Raw genomic sequence first — 22,618 nt, 5'->3', positions numbered from 1 at the left:
TGTTTGTGTGTGCGTATGTATATGACAAGTAATATAGCTTGAAATGTGAATGTGTGTTTTGTGTGAGACTTGAAAAGGCTCGCGCAATACTCCCCTTCCTAGGGGAAAAAAATATATGCAGTGTATATATATTTATATATATATATATATATATATATATATTTTTTTTTTTTTTTGTAAGTAATGTTTTCGGCAATTGACTGTTCGTCCTGTGTTTTTTGTTTTGCTGTTGGCGTGGTTGTTTAAAAAAAAACCATCAAAAACGGAATGTCAAAAACGGAGTGTGTTCGTAAAAAAAAGGTATTTTTTTTTTTAGGCTGACATTTGTTTGTTTGGTTTTTGTTGTGTGCTGAAATGTGCAAAGAGTTGCTTGGACAGAGAAGTGAATTGTTCGTTTGGAAGGAAAATTTTTTGTTTCGTGGTGACGTCGTGTGTGTGCCCAGTTGATGGTATCTTCGCAAGTGAGTCTGCGGTAATGTGCGCATCGTTTGGACTGGCGCTAGTTGCGCATTTATTCGTGTTGAACTGGGTTTGGTTGCCGGCTGCCAACGAAACTTCCAAGTTGTGAGTTTATCAGCGTGCGTGGAGCATCTCAACTCGTATTGTTGATTCAACTTCTTCCTATGTGTTGATAGGGATGTCCTGTAATTGTTTCTTTGTTGTTGCATCTGCTGTGCCGGAGGGAATGTGTATAGGCCTATGTGATTTTGCTCCTCGCGTTTGTTGCAGGGTAATATCAGGAAACCGTGAAAAATGTTTGCCGAGCTTGAATTTCTTAAAAAAATTTGGTATGAAGTCGAGAGCTCCGTGTTTATTTTCTGCCGAGTCTGAGTCATTGCTGTTCGTTGAGATCCTTGTCAGTAGCAGTTCACTTGTTTTTCTTGTTGAAAAGTTCGTTTTTTTCTTTATCAAATAAAACGCGCATCTCGCTCAAAACAATTAATTTAAAAAAAGGTAGGGTCGCCATGCTTGTTCATTTTGCGTCAGTCGGGCACCAGTTTATTGTGGACTTGTGGCATAGGAGACAATTCTTGTTCGTCTCGCGTTCGGTTGTCACCATTTTGTGGTGGTGGTGTAAAATAGGGAAAATGAATTGTCTTGAGGAAGAAACGAATGATGTGTTAAAATTAAACGAACAGGAATTTCTTTCGTGAAAGAAACAAATGAAAGAAAAGGGTACCACCCGTGTTTAGTTTGGCGTGCGTCTCTTGCTGTTAACTGGTGAGAAAGAGTCTATAGTTTGCCGTGCATCTCTCGTTGTTAACTGGTGAGAAGAAAAGTGTATTGTCGTAGAGAGAGAGTGAGTGTGTATGAGTGTCTCGTTCAACCTCATCCATTCCATTTTAAAATAAAGGGGTCATCATCATTTGTGGAGGACTAGTATTGTAGAAGGAAAAATGAAATGTGTGTTCATCTCACTATCGTTTGTTCGTGCATGGGAAGAGAAAGGAGTAACGTAGTGAAAATGAGAATGATAGTCCAGCGTGTAGACAAAGACAAAGAATAGAGGGTTGACGTCAGTTAGCAGTCAGCTACGTGAAGGTGTTCTCAGGGACCAGTAGTAGATAGAGAGAGAAAGAGTGAAAATGTGTACGTACGGTCTGTTAGCCTTTTGCCCCACATAGTAGCAAGTGGTGTGAGGATGTGCGGTCGGTCCGTAGACCGACCAACTCGAAAGCTGGGCCTAAAAATGGCTGGAAACAGCTTGTGTCTTCCTTTTATACTTGTTTCCTGTGTGTCTTTTGCGCATGTGTGGATTTCATTTGAAAGGAAGTGACGTCGTTCTTGAGTGCGTACATGTGCACGTGTGTGAGTACATGTGTGTACGTTAGCGTGTGTGTATATACACGTGAATGTGAGTGTATGTGTGTGGACGTGGGCGCGTATGTTTGTGTGTGCGTATGTATATGACAATTAATATAGCTTGAAATGTGAATGTGTGTTTTTGTGTGAGACTTGAAAAGGTTCGCGCAATGGCCATGTTTCCTGCATGGACAGAGTTCATTGTTATTTTGAACACACCAAATTCAACAACATCTGCTCCAAAGATAAACTTGTTGGGGCTCAACATGATGCTATTTCTCTCCACAAATATCTAACCACTGTCTGGAAAAAAGCTTTCTTCGATTATAAGCCCAAAGTAGAACATCATTAACGTACTTAGTCTTGTTTGGAATGTCTGCAACAATCTCATCATGTAACCATCGCTGTGTGCAATATAACCTTGTAGTGTTGTTCTGTAATGATACCGACCTCAAGGAGTAATAACTGTAATAAGATGGCCGTCCTCTTCAAAAAAGAGGTACATTTAAAGCATCAAGATTAGTTTTTTTACCAGGAAGTACTAATCGCACCTGAAGGAGTGGTGATGGATGCATTTCACGAGTCGTATAAGCATTCAAAGCTTGAAGATCGACGGTGCATTTATGTTGCCCATTTTTCTTTGTGTAGATAACCATCTTGTGACACCACCAAGTGATGGGTTCTCCAATGGGCACTGGCTCAATGACACCCAACTTCACATTTCAGTCAAGTCGTTTTTTTTACTTCATCTCGCCAATGTATGAGAACCGATACAGACATATGATGGGATATAGGGTCAGCGTCTGTGTTAACCATTAGTTTAAGAGGTAGGCAATCCATCATAGGTAACGTTTGATGCCCACAAGTATTAAATGTGCTGCTACCATAAAGAGGAGGAATTGCTACAATTTCTCAGTTTTCATCTATTGTTGTAAAAATAACAGTGTGATTGATGCTGGTGGAAATGGTCAGCACACCAGGCAGCCATATGATAATTTGTTTGTGCGTATATGCTGTCGATATTGTAATTGTATGTTATGTAAAGGGTAGGAAAAGCAACTTTTTATAATGCTAAGGTTAACTCAAGCTTCTCTACTACGAGGATGTTACATATGTCATTTACCTCATTTTAATCATTTGTCTATGAATAACCCCTAAGATTTTAGTACTGCTCTTCATTGCATCATGCATCATGCATGGTCACATATATCAGATATAACTCACGCAGACTGGGGCGATGGATCACCTTCAGACTGTCTCGGCAGCTTTGATGACTGGTGTCGCCTATAGGTGATACAATACAGGCTCTCAAATGTACAGATAAGTCGATGCCTAAAGTGAGATTTATAAATGGTTAGAGTTTCGAGTTTTGCATGATCCAAGAGTCAGAAAGGATGTCATACACATAATGATCTAGTGGTCTGCTTTCTCTTTGTTACCCATGGCAGTTCTTTCAATGTTGCAAGTGCTATTCTTAGATTAGCTATCATTTATCTATAATATAAATCTCACTTGTCTGTTTAAATGTATGTATGCATGTATGTATGTATGTATGTATGTATGTATGTCTGCCTAAATGTAATAAGATGGCGGTCCTCTTTTCAGAAAATGTTTTTGCAAGGTGAGTGTACAGCGCCATATAACTGGACCTCCACTGTCTTGTGGGCCAAGGTTCTTTTAACCAAAGGCTAAGGGTGAGATAACCCTGACAGAAACCTCCAGAGGGCCTTAGGCCCTGTCAGCTGCGGCATACATGACCCACCGGTGTGTAGAGTATGCTCTGGTGCTCAGCAACCTAAGTCCCAGTCATAGATCAAATGGCATGGTGGGTGGAGAGGGCTCCCATAAGCTGTGATGAAGGCAACCTCTCTAGGAGAAGGAAAACCCTGATATAAAACCTGCGACAACTGCTGCTTCCAATGATGTTGACTTGCTCTTCTTTTTGGTTCAATGTGGCAGTTGTTTAGAGAGTGGGATTGTCTCAGTGCAAAGTCTTTCCTCACTATAAAAAGCTTCAAGCACAGGCATTACTTGATATGCAATGGAATACACACTTTGCAATCAGTGTGTATCTCGATAACAAAAAGGCTGGCTGTAGCCTGAAACAGCAAATGGACATTCAATGAGGACTGATGCAGATATGGGTGTGAATGGCAATAAAGGCTCTGGAACTTACAGGGTTTGGCCTGGTAGGTGTTCAGGGCATCACAGCTTGGACCCGGTCATCGGTGGATGTGCTGGACTGTAGAAGGTTCATACAAGTGACAATCTGGTACGTGCTGCTAGTTGTGCTCATGTTTGCGTCATTTGAGCCAGAGCTATATTAAGTAATGGCAATACTCAAAAACGAGTTACTGTCATCATGTCTGCTTAAATCTTTCCACAGAGGCGACGGATTTTTATGAAATCAGTATCATCTTGAAGCTCGACACTTTAGACGACAAATATAAAAAAAATTGGCATTAAAACATTAATTGCTTCACCTTCAACTGGGCAGTTTTCTACAAGGAGGGTCGTTTTTTTTGCATCGCCATTTTTGCAAGTCATTGTATCGGTTGGAATGATTTTACTTAATTTCAACGTTCTGAACTTCCGGTCGCGTTATGGAGTAATGGTAAAACGTCAGATTTTTTTCACTTTCTCTACCGCCTTCGCGTCACGGGTTCGAGCCTTACCTGCCTACTACCACTTTTTTTCTTTTGCTCAACACACACCACCAAACATAGCAAAGATATGACAAACACAGATGATCGGTTAAAGACGATAGATATCATGTTTTATTAACCTGTATATGTATTAATCTTGATCCAAAATAAAAGTCGCTTTTTTTTTGTTTGGTTTGTGAAAAATGAAGTTTTTGTGTTGTTTCTTTGTTGTTGAAAAATGTTGCTACTTTTAGCATGTGTGGTCGTGATATATTCTGTCACGGTCTGTCTCTGACGACCAGCGGATTTGAGTTGGCACACAGAAATGGAAGTGTTAACCTGACACTGCGACACCATATTTAACCATAAATTTAGCAAAAACACTCATTCTAAGTCAACAAGTTGTAAATTCTGTCTGTTTTTAACAGGATAAAAAGTCCATTTTTATGTTATAATTTCGTACAATCCTTATGACATGCAATATATCTCCACCCAGGCAACATCAGGTGAATTCTACTAATTAATAATAAATGTTAATACACCGTATTATAAAGAGATGTAAAGGATAATTATTTAATTATAGCTACAATGTATTATCTAGTCTGAATGAATGCTTCATCTTGTTATTAATATGGGCATTTACAGTCATTAACTATTCATGACACGTTTTTGTTTTTATTTTATGAGATTAGATTACTAACCATTACACCATGGTGAGATCTGTAAAAAAAAAAAAAAAAAGTCGTATTCATTCTAATTTACGTATATTAAAACTCGACAATGGCTTCCTCCTAACCCAGCTGAGGAAGAGACAATCGAGGTGGGAGATTGAAAAGGATAGCTGCAACAGCACTTTTTAGGCCTTCTTCTTAAAATGTTACAAAAAATATATTTATATGTACTTAAATGATCAGCTGTTAACTATTTTGCACTTTCCCAAATGGATTGTTATCTATTCTCGACTTTCAACTAACAATTTCTGGGGTTAGATTCCACAAACTCCTGTCAAAGCTCCCGACTCTAAATTCAACACACATTTGTCAAAGTTCAATTCAATACTTCAAATTCAACACCCTTCTGTCAAAGCTCACTGTTCCAAATGCGATACACTGCTATCAAAGCTCGCTACTCTAAATTCAATAAACTGCTGTTAAAATTCGTTACTCCAAATTCGGCACAGTGCTGTCAAAGTCTCTGAAAAAAAAAACAGGCTTTTTATTCAAATCAGCAGCATCTCATCTGCATGTGAGGTGACCAGAAATACTTAATGAGATTTCCAGCATATAATTAGAAGCAGTAGACGTATTTTTAATTCCTTTTTTCTACCCCCCCCCCCCCGGACACTACATTCTGCATAGAATAGAGGTTTCTACTTATTTTTTAGGCATTTAAGTACAGTATAGATTGCTTTTAGTGGCAACAAATATTTAAAAAAAAAAACTTATAGTGCAGCTGTATTAATTTGGCCAAAACATGAATTCTATAAAAATGTCTATTCTTTTAAAAATCGCTATTATTCTTTATTCCTTATCCAGTGTATAAAATAAAATTATTCTCTTTATTATTTTTTTGCCAACAATAGCTTTCTTTTGAGGAAATCAATATTTGATTGTGGTTTATTAATTTTGTGTGTATGTGTGGATCGTTGCAACAGGTTGTTCATTCTTTTCAGAAAATGTTTTTTCAAGGCCTAAATAACCATTATCTTAAAAAAGAGACATAATTCTGTATTCTTCTATAGCAATGACTGGAACCAAAAAATGATATTTAGGGGGAAAAAAAAAAAAAAAAAAAAAAGCAGCATATTTTAACGCGAGAAAAGAAAAGCAAACTGAAGATAAATACATCCCGTGCAATCCCAGCTTGGAACAGAGAGTATCTTTCTATAAAGTTACGTATGCTTATATGTTTCTATACTTGTATGTACAAGATGCACTCTTAAAGTAATTAACCGATCATTATAAATTTCGGAAACGTATAGGCATAGAGGGAGATGTGTACAGAACAGAAGAATTCAATGCTATGATCACATTGAAAGAATGGGTGAAGGATCTTGGGTTACTAGGTATAAAACAATTTGAGTAAAAGTTCCATTCCATAAGGGAAATCAAGGAAAGCATGGTAAGAAGTGATGAGGACTGACTTGAAAGAAAGAAGGATAAATAAAGACCTGGGCAAAGATAGGTTCATTTGAAAATCAATTTCTGAAAGTTAATCAACGCATGTCGGTATGTTAAGCGATGTTAAGATGATGAGCGGAAGATTCTTCTCGTGTTGACATGAAGAAAACAAATGCTAAAAAAGGTTTAATTTTTATGGAGCAATTCTGGTTTTTGATTGGTTGATAGTAGGACGTGAATTAATTTGATTCGTCAGGTCTTAAAAGTGTAACCAGATGGTGCACTGGACAACGCTGAATAGTCTTGCTGTTGAGTCGAGAAACGGTCGGTTTTCCGGATGGTCAAGTTGATTTTATTTCTAAGTATACATTGACGATAAACAAAGAACTTTGTTAGCGAACACCTGCCAGCCCCTATAAACTGTACAAAGTTACTAACGCCTTATGGACATACTAACTTGTAATCTTTAGTGCAATAATTATTTCGTGTTATTAAAAAAAAGTTAATCCTTGACTTCTTCTGTCTTGTTTGTAAAACGCCGTTGCATTGAAGTGCAGCCTTTTTAAGATCAGCCTGTTTACATAGTTTGAAAGCTGGACCAAGATTTTGAGACAAGTAAATGAACCACGGCAACAATGTTATTTCGACCTACTGTTCTTACGAGATCGTCACAAACGCACGCTTTCACGTTCAGGATTACAGACTGTTTTTCTCAGAAAATAATCACATTAATTCCAAGTCACACGTGACACTGACTATAAAAATCAGTAATTTCAAACCTCGTGCAATTCACACGAAATCCGTACTTTGCAATTCCTGCATTATGAATTACAAGAAAACACTTATGTTGGAACTGGACAGAGGTAAAGGTGATGCCACGGGGATTGGAGCTAGGTGCTTGTTTCTTCCACGTCTGTGCATTTGCTCCGACCCTTAAGGGTTACAACAGCAGCGTTTATAAATAGAGTCTCCCAACTGTGAGGGACCATACCCCATTATAAGTCCCAAAATATTGCAACAGTTGCAATCCATAATAGGACGTCTAACAATAAATGCGTCAGAATCGTGAAAATTATGTAAAAATGTGGATTTTATTTTTACAGAGGAGTCACCACTTATTAAGGCTAGGAGGCAACTCGAGTATAATGGTTAATGAGTGTAAGGTGGTGGTAGGCAAAAATATGAGGCTTGCTGCCAGGAAGAAGCTTCGTTTTTTAATCTTGCACATGTGTGGAGCAAGTCTAACCTTTTTTTGTAATTCATAATTGAAAAGTTCATTCCCTTGTTTCCCAGTATGATTTAGGGAAGATAAAAACGATATTATTATTGTTATTAGTGTAGATTGCAAGTTGTGTGTTTAAATTTTGATGGTTAGTAGTGCTCATGATTTCTATCAAAGTGTTATAGTTTTTTAAGGGTCTGAAAGAAAGACAGAATTCGGTATTTAGTGGAAACAAAATATATTGAACAAAAAAGTAAATACTACAAATGTGCTAACTTGTTTGCTAACACAGTGAGACAAATTCTTCCAGTCTTTATAGTAAGTGGAAAAGTTCATTATTATCTGTAGGGTGGACACACCACAACACTCCCTCCCAAACTATAACGCCACAGGGGTTTAAGTTTTGTTTACTCCTAGAGTTTATCACAATAAGATCTGGGGGGACTTCCATTTGGGTCCACTGATTATGTAGAGAATACAAAGTTAATTTAAATGCGTAATCTTATAAATCGAAACACCCTGTATTTATAATAATTGAATTTCGAAAATTAAATTCATGTATTCAGTCTGTGCTGAATAAATTGTTTCATTTCTTAACACAAACATTTTCAATTTTTTAATTTTAACGTAACTTTGGCATTAATTTCACCTTCGAATTTAATTTTTTTTACTAATCACCGATCTCGCAGTTTTGTTGCTTTTTAGCATTGTTGGTTTATTCAACCTTTTCCATGCATGCAAATTGATTATGAACAAATTAGACCCAGAGTCTAATTGTAATTTGATATTTTTATTCAAGATTTTTACCTGTATATAGTTTCTAATACTTGTGCTGGCATGTTTGTTTGTTCTTTTGGATTTAACTCGAATTTTATTTCCTTTATTCGTTCTGCAATGTGAACTCTTATGCCCAATTTATTACAACCAGACGGGTTTTAAAACAGTATGGGTAATCTCTAACCAATGAATATTATTCATTTAAAATTAGCTGTGCTAAGTTCAAAAAGTTTGAAATCGTCATAGTGTTTATCGACGATTGATGCAAACGTTGAGAAGTTTTCTTTGTTTTTCTGGTCAAGTTCAGATATTTCCACCTTTTATGGAACAGGGAAGTTTTAGGGCTAAATAGTTTTGTTAGAAGTTTGACAGTTCAGCAAAAGTCAAGTCACTTGTTTTTCGGTATATAATTCACAAACTTGTTATGTTTGGTGGTTCCTAATTTTTGGAGTAGTAGACAAACTGTTTTTTAGAATATACCCCTATTTAACAATCTATTTAATATACGCCTGTATCCTCCTCTATATCCTCTTTTGGTAAATAAGTGAAATTGCCAATTGCATTCCAAATAGCATTTTGCGAAATGTTTATTCTCGGTATTTTCAACTCGATTTGACAATATTTGTAGTAATAATTCTTTAAACATTTGCTGTCTTTCCTCGTTCTTTTGCAGTTGTTGCAGTAGTCTTTTTTCAGCGTTTTTCTGTTTTTCCTATAGTTTATGCAATTTTTTATTTTTATTAGTTGTCTTTGTTCGTTTATTTATTGTTGCTCCTTTGGAAATTTTTGTTCAGTTTTTAGCTTCTGATCCATTTGGTATTTAACCAATTCGAGCAGAGTATACTTAAAGTCTCTTATGTTCAAAAATATGTCATTATAAGTACGGCTTTATAAATCTTACCCTGCTAACGTAAGAAAGCAAGCAAAATGTAAAAACCCCTTTTTTTTTCCGCCAAGCAAAAGGACTCACTTTTTAGTATGTTTTTCACATAAAACTTTATATGGTCGGATTTTAGTTAACAGTAAAATAAAAATTCATAATTTCGACGGTGATCCTTTTTCTTTTTAGTGAGGAAAAACAATAATGTATTCTTTTCCTCTTGAAAGTTAACACAGTGTCGGAATAAAATGAAATGACTAACTTCTTTGAGAGAAACTGATGACAATTCACTTTAGCTAAAAATCCAACCGAAAGATTTTTTTTTCAAGTCCGTCGATAAAACCTGTTTTGTTTTTAGCATTTGAAACTGCTGAAAAATTTTGCTGTTGTTTGGTTTTTTTACAGTGCTCGAGTGAAAAACAAAAAATCCTTGTCGTCCGTATTATGGCATCCTTTTACAGATCTTTGAATAAAAGTTCCTTAAGAATTCTCCGTCGCCTGTGTTATGGGTGACATAAGTTTCAAGTTTGTTAATAAAACTTCTTCAATAGTGTTGTTGATGACAAGGGTTCGAGTTCTTTAATTTTCCTCATCGTCAGTGCTGTTGGTGACAATAGTTTGAGATCCTTAACTTTGCTCGCCGCCATAGTTGTCCCATGAGGGTCCGAAAGAAAGACATAACTCGGTATTTAATGGAAATAAATACAACAATAAAAGAGTGTCGTTATACGTAAGTCTGACTACCAAATGTGCATAACATGCGCATAACTTGTATGCTAAAGCTGAGAAACATTTTCCTGCTCTTTATAATAAGTGATTATTATCCGTAGAATAGACACACCACAACACAAAGCAATAGCAATCACTTGTTTGCAAAATTCCTCTCTCTCCCAGACCAGTGTTGCTTTATGAACTTGTCACTTGCATGACATTTTCATTTCTGGGGTTCATGTGACCGGCTTCAAAAACATTTTCACTTCTGAGATTTATTCGTTCTCTGGTTTATGCTTAACTTGGAATCAAAGTATTTGAATCTCGATGGCTCAAAAGCTCCGGTAATTTGGCATATAGTCTTGTGGTGGGAGCCATTTTAAACGACAATCGTCTCTTTTTATGTAACCAAGAACTACATCAACAGATTGGTGACCTTATTCTTGATAACACATGTTTAGCTGTGAGTAGCACATGGTTTCTGTTAACCTGACTGTTGCTAATGTGTAAAAATGTATGAGCAAGATGGAAAAAGCTGAGTCATTGAGTGCTTTCCACTTTTCTCCCCCCCTTCGAAGTGACGAAGAAAGCGAATTCCAACGGAAAAACGGAGAAAGAAAGAGAGTAGCAATTAGAAACATTTGCTTTTTAGTATTCTTAGGAATCACTTCAGTTCATTACAGTTAATTTTGCACGATGCTTTTCTCGAATGAAAAATGAGTAAAGAAAAGAAGGAAGAAAAAAAGGGACAGAGAAAAAAAAAACAGAATGAGGAGAAAAAGATACTTATCATAACAGGCGTGTTGGTATGCACTCTCCATGCATTCCCTATAAGTCAAAAAGGTATTTTTTTCGTTATACCGGAAACTAAAATACGTAGCAGGTTTATTTCATGTAAGTTATTTGGGCAGAGATAACGAAAGATATTTTAACTCTTTAACTCTAAACAACTTATATTCTGTCTCATTTTTCTCAAAGGCCATTTCAATATTTAAACCAAACAACCTCAGTTCTCTTGTGTATGTTCCATTTATATTTCTAGTTATGTTTACGAAATGTTAATTTCATTTCAACTTACCTGTTGTTAGTCAGTGTCACCTTGCTATTCGGGTTGACTTCCGCACTTTTCATCAGTGTGAATCCTCTATTTCTTCCTATTATTACGAGTCTTTTTTTAAAGGTTTTTTAGAATTGTTCGTAGTTCTCCTATAATAATTAGTATTACAGTAGTTTTGCACATATGTTCGTGTATTTTCTTAGATTTTCAGTCTCCTTCATCTTTACCCTATGATTTATGACGATGGCGAAATCTACTGTTTGGGAGGTTTTTACCTTCTTGACTGGTTTTATTGCTTGGATCAGTATTTTTTTTCAATTATGATTTCCTTTACCATTCCATCTCTTTGTCCACAGAGTCTACATTTACTGTATTCTGAGTTTTGTCTATCTTGATTCTTATGTACTTCATTCTGATTGCGTTGTTTTGTATGCAGCTGTCAGTAGCAATTCTGATTTTCATTATCATTATTATTATTATTATTAATAATAATATTATTATTATTATTATTATTATTATTATTATTAATATTATTATTATTATTATTATTATAAATATTATTATTATTATTATTATTATTGGCTTAAAAGGAGCTTTTACACAGGTCATCAAAGATCTCTCCTTGAAAACAGTCTGTGGTGTTCTCTAGAACCTGAGTGACAACAAGCCTCCCCAGATTTTCAGTACTCTCTACCTCCTTCGATTACATTTGCAAATAAATTTGCGTTATCACAACATCCTCTTACCATTGATTTCTCGCTGGCAGCGGCCATTGGTGTCTACTGGAATTTGAGTGATAATAAGCCTTCCTAAGGTCCCAGTTATCTTCACACTTTTTCCAGCGGAGGTCTGGTCAGCGCTCTCTTCTCAGTCTTTCCATCCTCCTTGATCCTGCTCGACTATTTGGTATCACTCTTTGGGGGGAGGGCGATGATGGGGCAATGGGAGGGAGTGAGGGAGGGGATAGAGAACTTGTAGATATGCAGCTTCAATGTTCTTGGTTCCATGTAATGCTTCTTCATGTTTTGCTTCTGCAGCAGTTTGTCTGACTTGCACATGTGGTTCATGTGTATTAGTTTCCACATTCAAGGGTTTTCCTTTATATTTCATCTGTCTCTATAATCATTATTCATTATATCTTTCCAGCCATTCCTCTGATTCCAATTTCTTCCATTCTTTTTTCAAAGTTTTTCAGAATTATTCCTAGTGCTCTTACTATTATAGCTATTATCTTGATTTTTATCATCTATATCCCTTTCAGCTTTCTGGCTAGTTATGGGTATTTGCTTCGTTTTTCATTTTCTTTGATATTCGCCCTGTAGTCAGCTGGAACACCAAAGTCTATGATTTTACAGGACTTTTCTTTCTTGTTAATTATTGTGACATCTGGTCTTCTTGCTTGGATGGGTTTATCTGTTTGTATGTCCATGTCCCATAGGATTTTGTGATTCTCGTTTTCAAGTACTATTGCTGACTTATACTTGTACCATATGTCTGTGTGTTCAAGATACAGTTGTTTGCATAATTCCCAGTGTATTACCCTTTCCACTTGGTCGTGCTTGTTCTTGTATTCCCTTTTGGGCAAGTTTGCTGCATTTACTTACTATATGGTTTATCATTTTGTCTCTTTGTCCACAGTGTCTGCATTTGCTGTTTTCTTGTTTTGTTGATCTTTGCTTTGATGTGGTTGGTTCTTATCGAGTTATCTTATGCTGCAGTTATTAGGGATTCAGTTTCTTGGTTTATGTGTCCTTTTCACATCCATCTCCAGCTGTTTTCGTTATTCTCATCTTTTGTCATCCTTATGAATCTTCCATGTAGTTGTTTTTCTTCCCACTTTTCTTTTCTCGTCTTATCCTTTGTCTCTGTTTTCTGTTTTGTTGATTTTTTCAGTGTATCTTGCTGCTATAAGTATCTTTCAGTGTGTTGCATTATGTATTATTATATTATTATAATTATTATTGTTATTATTGTTATTCCACTCACCAGGAGTTTTCACACAAGTCAGTTTTAGCGATTACTCACTGACAATATTGTTAATTATTATGACATCTGGTCTTCTTGCTCAAATAAATTTATTTGTTTGCATCTCCATGTTCCAAAGGATTCTGTGATTTTAATTTTTCAATACTGTCTCCGGTTTGTGTTTGTACTATTTGTCCATATGTTCGAGGTGCAGTCGTTTGCAGAGCTTCCAGTGCACTGTCTTCCCCACACAGTTGTGTTTGTTCTTATATTCTTTTGGGCTAGTTTGCTGCATTCACTTATTATGTGGTTTATTGCTTCATCTCTTCGTCTATAATCTAGATTTACTGTTGGTGCGTCCTTTTCTTAGCTATGTTCAGATGTTTTCCTGATTCTCTTCTTTTGTCATTCTTATGAGTCGTTCATCTAGCTATTCCTCTTCACACTTTTCTTGTTTTTTTTGTTTTTTCTGATTTTGACATTTCCATTATTATTATTCTTGAAGACGTCTCCTGCTGTGATGATCAATCCTTCTATATTCTGAAATATATACTTTTTGAAGTCTTTTTTTTTTTTGCACCTTCTACATTTATCAGTCCTCTTCTCCCTTTGTTCCTTTTTACGTAGAGTTGTCATTAGTTTCCTCGTTTTCTGCCTAAATTCCTCTTATATCCATTATATTATTATTATTATTATTATTATTACTATTATTATTACTACTATTATTATTACTATTATTATTATTATTATTATTATTATTATTATTATTATTATTATCATCATCATTCCACTAACTTCACAGTATTGTGATGTTTTACACTGTTTTCCTTTTCTTCAAGAGCAGGATCTTACACCAAACACAGTGAGGATAGTTAAAGAGTCAATTAGAAGGAAAGCACCTGGCATAGGATGTTTGCTGAGCCAAGCAGAACTGACTTCTGGAGTACTGTGATGTTGTATCTGATTCCCAAAGAGTTCAGCTGTTTCATAAGATCATCAGTAATTTATCCAAGTGCACCTATGATTATTGGCACAATGGAAGTTTTCTTATTCCATAATTTAGCAATCTTCACCCTCAGTTTCTGATACTTCTGTATTTTTTCTTGCCTGTTAAATTGATGTCGTTTGGGCAAGCCACATCAATAATTTGCATTCATTGTTTTTTTTGTTTTTTTTATGACTACAATATCCGGTTTCCTGTCAGTAATCTCTTGGTCACATTGAACCATGAAATCCCAGAGTATCTTAACGTCCTCATATTCCACTACCCCCTTCTGGGTGATGTTGGTACCATTTTTCCGTCATTTGGATTCCAAACTTTTAGCACGAACCCCAGTGCAGATTTGTACAAACTTTGTCATGGCGACGTTTGTATTCTTTTTGAGCAAGTATAGAACATGCACTAACAATATGGGCCACTGTTTCAAGAGCTATGCTACACAACCTGCACTTATCAGAACAGTCCTTCCATAGATGTTTTTATTGCATTTGTATTTAGTGTCTGTTCCTGAGTAACAAATGTAAGATTTTCTGTTTCTCTTTTCAAGTTACCTTTAGACAGAAAATTCCACATGTCCTGACATTTTTGTGTCTTCGTATCTCGCTCAAACTGACCATGAAGTTTCATTCTTACCAACTTAGTCAACTTTTCTGCTTCAATTCTTTTCTTGTACTTCTGCTTATCTTCCAATGAATCTTTATCTAGCTCTTCCTCTTTTATGGCTGCCAAAAGCAGCACTTCATGGCTGTTAGCCAAGTAGTGGTGAACACTTCTAAGCTCTCCCCTTACACATTCTTCAATCCCAGTCAGCCCTCTTCCTCCTTCCTTCCTTGAGGTATACAGCCTGAGCACATTAGAATTACTTGACCAACAGTTTCTGTGTATCTCTATCCAGCTTCTTCATTTCTTTCTGTATCCATCTTACAAAAGCTGCACTGTATCGGATTACAGCAACCACCCATGAATTGATGGTTAAAACAGGTTCTTATCATTCAGTCGAGATTTTAGTAGCAGCTTAAGTCTCCTCATATGCACCTCTTTTGTCTTCTCTTTTATTTCATTGCAAGCATTATATCAAGTTCAAGCACTCTCAAGTACTTGTAGCCTTCTGCATGAGGATCTCCTAATCTTTTACCATTTAGCAAAATGATGCCTTTCATGGCTGCTCTCTTCCCTCGTTTAAGAGTAACTACTGCACATTTGGAAATTCCAAACTCTATATTTATGTCTTCGCTTCACTGCTGTACAGTTTGAACCAGAGAGTCAATTTCCTTTTCTGTTTTGCCAAACAATTTCAGATCGTCCATAAATAACATGAGGCTTATCTTCGGTCCATTCTTCTCCAGTTGGTATCTCATCTTTGTCTCTCTTCACACATGTGTCAATAGTATGAGTGCTATTATGAATAAAAGTGGTGAATAGGAATCTCCTTGGAAGATACCACGTCTGATGTTGTCAGTGTCTTCCAAAGCAAGTCCAAGCAAGCAATTGGTCTATAATTTTCAACATCTGGTCCTTTAGCAGAATTTTTTATTATTACAATATCCTTCCCACTACAAGCCATTCTGGTATCTGGCACAATCATCCAGAGAAACAGCAAGCCTCTCATGGATTCCTGTGAAAGATCACAACCAGTACCCATGAATTCCATCAGGTCCTTTCCACTTAGGCATGAACTTCATTTATTTTCTCAAATCTTCAACAAACATTGTGGATATCCTCTTCGTGCCCTTCCAGTCTTTCTCTAGCAACCCAGTCAGCGTCAATCTTATGGGAAGTCTCTCTTGACTATGTACTTGACCAAAACGTTGTAGCATCTTAAGGGTTAGGAGCCACTGTTTTGGCTTCACCTCCTTCCAGATTTCTAAAAAATCTTGGCTGGTTTGTTTTGAATAATTTGTTGTCATTAAACTGCTAAATTCTGTTATCATGCCTCCTAATATGGAAGCTTTTGCTATAATCTGCTGCTTTATCTCTTCCATAGTAGTATTAAACCCCTAGGCATTCAGTTTGTATCATATATCCGGTTCTTCTTTCTCTCCTTGTTTGCATTTTTTCCACTGTCTGAATTCGACCTAGATCTTTCCTCAATCTCTTCAGGTCACCATCTATTCTCCTTCTCTAATATGTTTTTTTTTTTTTATTTCATTTTTGGTTCTTTCGCCCCTACCATTTCACCAACCAATACAGCTCCTGCCTACAAAATGTCTCTGGCATATGTTATGCTCTCCAGTGACACCTTATTCATTACCCTGTTCACTTTATTTGTCGCATTCCTTAACTTTGTCTTATCAATATTCTTGTAATTACAAATCTTGCCTTTTTCACTCATTAATTCTTTGAGTCTATATTTAGCAAATTTAATTCATCATCTGTTATTTCCGCACTGGGAATCTCACTATTATTAAGTAACTTATTCCCCTCCTTTTGGACTATATCATTATCTATCATTGCCATAGTGTCTTTTCTGTTTTCTTCTTCTAACTCTTGCCACTCTTGAGACATTTCTCGAAATGTTTTAACAGAATCAGATTCGAGCAAGGTTTCAGCATATTCAATGCCATCAGCTGATGCACTGTGCGATTGGCTGTTTACTATCCTCTTCCTGATCGATTCTATTTCAACTGGCAAAAGCCATCCTTTTCTAAGTATTGTTCTTATCTGATTCATCAGCTTATTTTCCATCATTTCAAACATACGCCCTTCTTCCCAGTACCTCAGTGTCACCTTTTCAATTCCTCTTGTATGACCATCCAATTCCGCTCTCAGTTTACATTCCACTACAAACTTGTAGTCCTCCATGTTCCACTTTCTTTCACACCATCTGATTTCTTTGCCGATTTCCTACCAGTGTAATAATTGATTTTCTTTAATTTGGGCAAACGATACTCCAGTGACAGAAGTGCTGCCCATTTGAACTTCTGACCTGGAAGGCTCAGAGTCCTGCACGAAAGGTGCAATCCTCCCCAGATTCAATTCATTTGTATTTGTATTCATCGTAAGAATTATTTGTATTTTTGGAGGTTCCTTCAATCTTTTTATTAAGACACCATCTCTAGATGACTGCCAATCAAAGCTAAAAAGCACTTCAACTGCCCATAGAACTTGATTAGTCCCACTGAATGTCACACCGGTACTTCCTTACCACGGAGGATGAGTTTATGGTTGCAACCAACCAGTGTTTTTATTGAGACACAAGCTCTAGAAAGATTGTCAGTCAAGACTTAGAGTTTTTTCTACCGAAAACTGATACAAACACCAGTATCCTTGATGACCATGATGACTACGATGATGCACACATTTAAACTCATTTATAAGTAAATAAAAACAAACAAATCCATCGCATACGATATACTTGACGAGAGAATCCCTGTTTCTGTCCTTTGTATGAATTCAAACGGTGTTATTATTATTATTAGTATGAATGCCCGGCATTGCCCGGGTGTTTGGAGATGTGTGTTGAGCAAAAAAAAAAAATAGTGGTAGTAGGAAGGCAGGCTCGAACCCGTACCGCGAAGGAGGAAAAGAACGGGAAAAAAGCGTGACGTCTTTGCTGTTATGACCACCGCCAAACCGGAAGTGACATAGTTTTAAATTAAGGCTAGACAATCGAAAAGAGGGATGACTTTCAAAAATATTGGCGAAAAAAGCGACCCCTCCTTGTAGAAAAGTGTCCAGTTGAGGGCGAAGAAAGTAATGTTTTAGCCAATTTTTCGGTATTTGTCGTCTGAAGGGTCGAGCTTCAAAGTGATACTGATGTTGTAAAAATCTGTCGCTTCTGTCGAAAGTTTTAGGCAGACATGCAAACATACATACATACATTTATATATTGGTAGCTCAAATTTTCGACCCAAACTGATTAAAAAGCTTGCCCTATCTCTGAATACTCTTTATGTCAAATTTCAAATGTTTAGACCAGAAATTGTCTGAGTAATTTGGTAGAGACTGAAGCGGTCAATTTTTTAAAACTTTGACCCCTATTATGACCTTTTAACATTTATTGTTTTGGGCTCAAATCAAGTTATTAAGTTAGATTTATGTCCAAGGAATCTATACCTAAAATTTCAAGTGTTTAGACCCAAAATTGGCGGAGGAGTTTGGTAGAGTTCTCAAAGGCCAAATCGTTGAACTTTGACCCCTGAACAGCCAAATTGCTGACCGAAAACGGATTACAAAGATTTTCCCAAATCACAATAACCTGTATCTCAAATCTCGAGTCTGTAGACTGAAAATTGACAGAGTTATTGTGTAGGGAAATGTACACAGACAGAAACACAGACAGACAGACAGACAGACACTTTCACTTTTATAGATACTAGCATGGGTGCTCGGCGTTGCTCGGGTGTTTGGAGGTGTGTGTTGAGCAAAAAAAAAAAGTGGTAGTAGGAAAGCAGGCTCGAAACCGTACCGCGAAGGAGGAAAAGAACGTGAAAAAAACGTACACATGTTAAGGAATAGAGAGAGAGAGAGAGAGAGAGAGAGAGAGAGAGAGAGAGAGAGAGGGGGGGAAGAGGTGAGTTATAGTGCAGACACGTTGACCGGAAGTCAAGATCAGCTGATTGGGTTGCGTGCGAGTCATGTGATCAGGTTAGCTGAATCATGGAGATTTGATTTGGACTCAGAAGAGAACGGATGGCTACTCGTTGTCTCCTCCTCTTCACTGTGGGGGGGGAGGAAATCTTCATCCAAAAACAGGTACCAAGTCTCCCTCCAGGACGAGAAATTCCAGATGGTCCAACATCGAAGAAGCAGAGGTAGGTTCTGAAAATACATGTCACTTACACACAATTCCCTTTATAATACAACATAAATATATAATATAACACGTCATCTCTTCTAATCCATTATTAGAGATGACGCAATAAACACTCATATCCCTTATGATACGACAACGTAACACACAGACAGAAACACAGACAGACAGACAGACAGACACTTTCACTTTTATAGATATATAGATAGATAGATAGATATAGATTATTATTATTATTATTATTATTGTTATAAGGGTCGTTGCAAAACGTTTCCATGTACATCAGTTGGTTCATTTTTTTCCTCTGTATTAGAGAACTCGTATCCGGCTTGGCACTTTCTCAGAATATTATTCAGGGGCATCATGGCTATGATGAACAGTAATGGTGATAGTGAGTCTCCTTGGAAGATACCTCTTTGTATGTTAATTTCTGTTATGTGTTGTCCGTCAGCTGTCAATTCCAGTCTCCATGTTTTCATTACATTTTCTATTAAGTTGGTGATCCCACTTGGTATTTTATACATTTTTAGGCATTCTATTGTCCATGCTTGGGGGATCTTGTCATGTGCTTTTTTGTAGTCGATCCATGCCATGGCTAAATTTTTTCTCCTTTTTACCTCCTTTAGGATCTTTTGGGATTTTGGGGGAACGGTGATGAAACAATGGGGGGGGGATGCGTGATGGGGGGTATAGAACTTGTAGATATGCAGCTTCGGTGTTCTTCATTCCCTGTAATGCTTATTCGTTATATTGTCTTATTGTATTATTATTATTATTATTATTATTATTATTATTATTATTATTATTATTATTATTATTATTATTATTATTCACAATTTATTCCTGGAATTCAGAGTCTGTGATTACTTTGTCAGTTGCAATAATGCTGATGTTGCTTGTATCTTTTTGTGATGCTAAAATCTGTGAATTGACTTCAAACATGAGGAAAACTGCAAGCTGATCTTGACTGGTGGTAATTAGATACTTCGGTTATGACAAGAGCGTCTACAATAACTCGCTTTCTTTTTTCTGTTTATTGAAATCTGAATAAAATTTACTCGTAACTTCCGTTACCTGTCATGGAAACCTTCATCATTGTCTAGACATATGAATTTAATTCAGAATTCATAACATTATTTGAATATGCAGTTTTAACAAAACGGACTCATTATTCGAATTCCAGATTTAAACGCAAAATAATACTAATATTTTAGTTTTTAAGTTTTAGTTTTTAAATATTTGAAGAATGTTGAATTTAATTATCATTTCGTTTCGAATATGAAGATAAGTTTTTAACAGAAAGAAGTTCCATGAGATTAGACATCGAGATGCGATTCAAACGAATGCTAAAAACGCAAATGTTATAATTGCTTACCCTTTTCTTCTCAGGTTTGTTTTGATACACTCTCTTCCTCACTTCCTAACGCTAACAGCTTTTAACATGAAAGTGTTAAAGCAAAGTATTTTCAGCCAATAGAAATCTTACCAAACCTCAAAAAGTAACACCTATATGCGAAAGTAGTAAGCCAGTGTGAACTTAGAAATTCCCATAAATTCTGGTCAAGAAAATCAGTTTAGGAGATTCTCTACCAGCCAACCAAACGAAAAGGCATACTCAATACCGCCTCCCAGCATTTGGCCGGGATGGCAAGGCAGAAGAACTCAATGACACGTAGCTAGTCTTTCATTACTCGTACATGTCTACACATGCACTACAAAAACAAAATTAACGCGCACACATGGAAAATGTCATGCTGCCAAATACTCAAATATGCACATATTCACACAATGAACATTTTGATTATGAACATTTATTGACATTGAAATAACTTTTATATTTTTATTTCTCATATAAGAATGTTTTCTTATAAACTTCTGTATTTTTCATTTTTCATCCATGTTCCATCCTTTAATTTCTTCCTTTGCCAAAACCTATTTTTTATACACCAATTCATATTAAATGTTGGCATGGTTCTTGACTATACACTAAGATGCTCCACGATGGCTTCAACCAAGTCCAGGGACCATGCCACAAACTCAGTTTGCCAGAATTCCAGACTACCGATCATAAACGTGAAAATAATGCATTTATTAATATTTAAGTTTTGACATTTTTGAAAGAATGTTGAATTTAATTATCATTTTGTTTCAGAATTTTTCCGATGAAAATTGATAATTCTTATTATCTATATTATTTAAACGACTATTCTCATCTTTAGGGATGTGAGATGCATATAAATTAATAGTAAACGAAAACGTATCTCAAAAGAAAAACAAAACCTCTTTTAAAACAACAAATATTTTAGTGGCAGAAAGTTGGACAGTATCCGAGTGAGGAAAATGGAAGAGTTGAAAGTTTTGGGGGTTGTCAAAGGTCGACCAAAAGTTATCTTCAGACGAAGATCGCCAATACTGGAGCATCCAGTGGACAAGAGACAGAATAGAGATAGAAAGAATGTTTTTCTTCAATGTTTCCTAAGTTCACTCTGCTGACTGAAAGAGTCTGAAAAAGTTCAGAATCAGAAAAGGTGGACAGATGGATCCTGCATGATTGGTCATTGTGTAGCACAAATAAGATTTTTATTTTATTCATGATTGCTGCACATCTTAGATGTTATTTTCACAACGTTTCTGCCGATGTAATCTCCGAAATTCTTCATATGCACCTTGTCGAACTTGAGAATCTGCATGGATTTTCAAATGGAACCATTTATTTAATCCACATAGGTAGCTTTCTCTTGTCCCATCAGCCATGATCGTGTAGAAGTCTTAAGTCATTTGTGATTGTATTCTCTGCATCGCCTGTACTAAGGATCGAACCCTTAAGCTCCAAAAGACTGTCATGTAGAACTGGATTGAACAAAGGGGTCAGCTTAAAATTCTGTATAAAACCTCGAGTTTGAAATAAAGATTAATATTTTTGGTTTTAAAATCTTAGTTTTCTAAACCTAGTTTTGTTATTTTGTAGAATAAAAACTGATAGCAAACAAAGTTTTTTTTTTTATATATATAATTTTTTTCTTTTTTATGATTTTTTTGTTCAAATCAAAATAAATATTTGGTTTCATTTCATAATAAAGCAATGATAGCAAATAATTTCATTGGCTCAGCGTTTCCGCACTTTTCGGTATTTTACATAAACTACCCAGAAAATTCTGATGATATCACAGTCCTTATCCTGAATAAGTATCAAACAAATATTATTGTAAATTCATAACTAAAACCTGGTGGGCAAGTCAGACATATAATTTATTTGCATTAAATTTGGTTGGGTTGCTAGAAGAATTGTGAATTTTGTAAACAATTTCATGGGCGGCATTATTTTGGGAGGAGGGGAGAGAAGTTCCTACAAATAACATTTTCTTTGGTCTGTGACATTTGTTTAATATAGTCTGTTTGTCAGCCTGTTATGCTAAAATTCGAAATTGCTTTTTAATTGGTCTAATTTTTTAAATCAGAGTTGGTGTCTCTATAGAAACACTAGTCCCTATCACCTGACTGTGTTGGCATCAGGAAGGGCATCAAGTCTATAAAAAACATTTCCTCGGTTAAGAAAATGACTTCCAAAGAAACCTGACCAGAGATAATTTTTGAAGTCAACTTCGAAAAGCTAACATATACCAGCATGTAAAACAGATGTTAAAATGATGATGATGATATCATGTTAAAGTTGAAATTGATTTTC

At 36.0% G+C, this 22,618-nt stretch overlaps 1 protein-coding gene across 1 annotated transcript in view; it reads left to right on the top strand.

The window, feature by feature from the left end:
- Positions 1-21,377, top strand: part of LOC145247221 (uncharacterized) — a gene marked incomplete at its 5' end in the record, with an annotated part of 38,705 nt that extends 17,328 nt beyond the window's left edge. Inside the window, one exon of the mRNA XM_080108848.1 lies at positions 21,240-21,377. Coding sequence (XP_079964974.1) covers positions 21,240-21,377 — 138 coding nt within the window. The remainder of the gene's footprint in view (positions 1-21,239) is intronic.
- Between the last annotated feature and the right edge of the window lie 1,241 nt (positions 21,378-22,618).

This window comes from Euprymna scolopes, chromosome 25 (genome assembly GCF_053919585.1).
Source record: "Euprymna scolopes isolate OS-2025 chromosome 25, ASM5391958v1, whole genome shotgun sequence".
Lineage (NCBI taxonomy): Eukaryota > Metazoa > Mollusca > Cephalopoda > Sepiida > Sepiolidae > Euprymna > Euprymna scolopes.
This window is presented reverse-complemented; position numbering and strand designations above follow the sequence as displayed.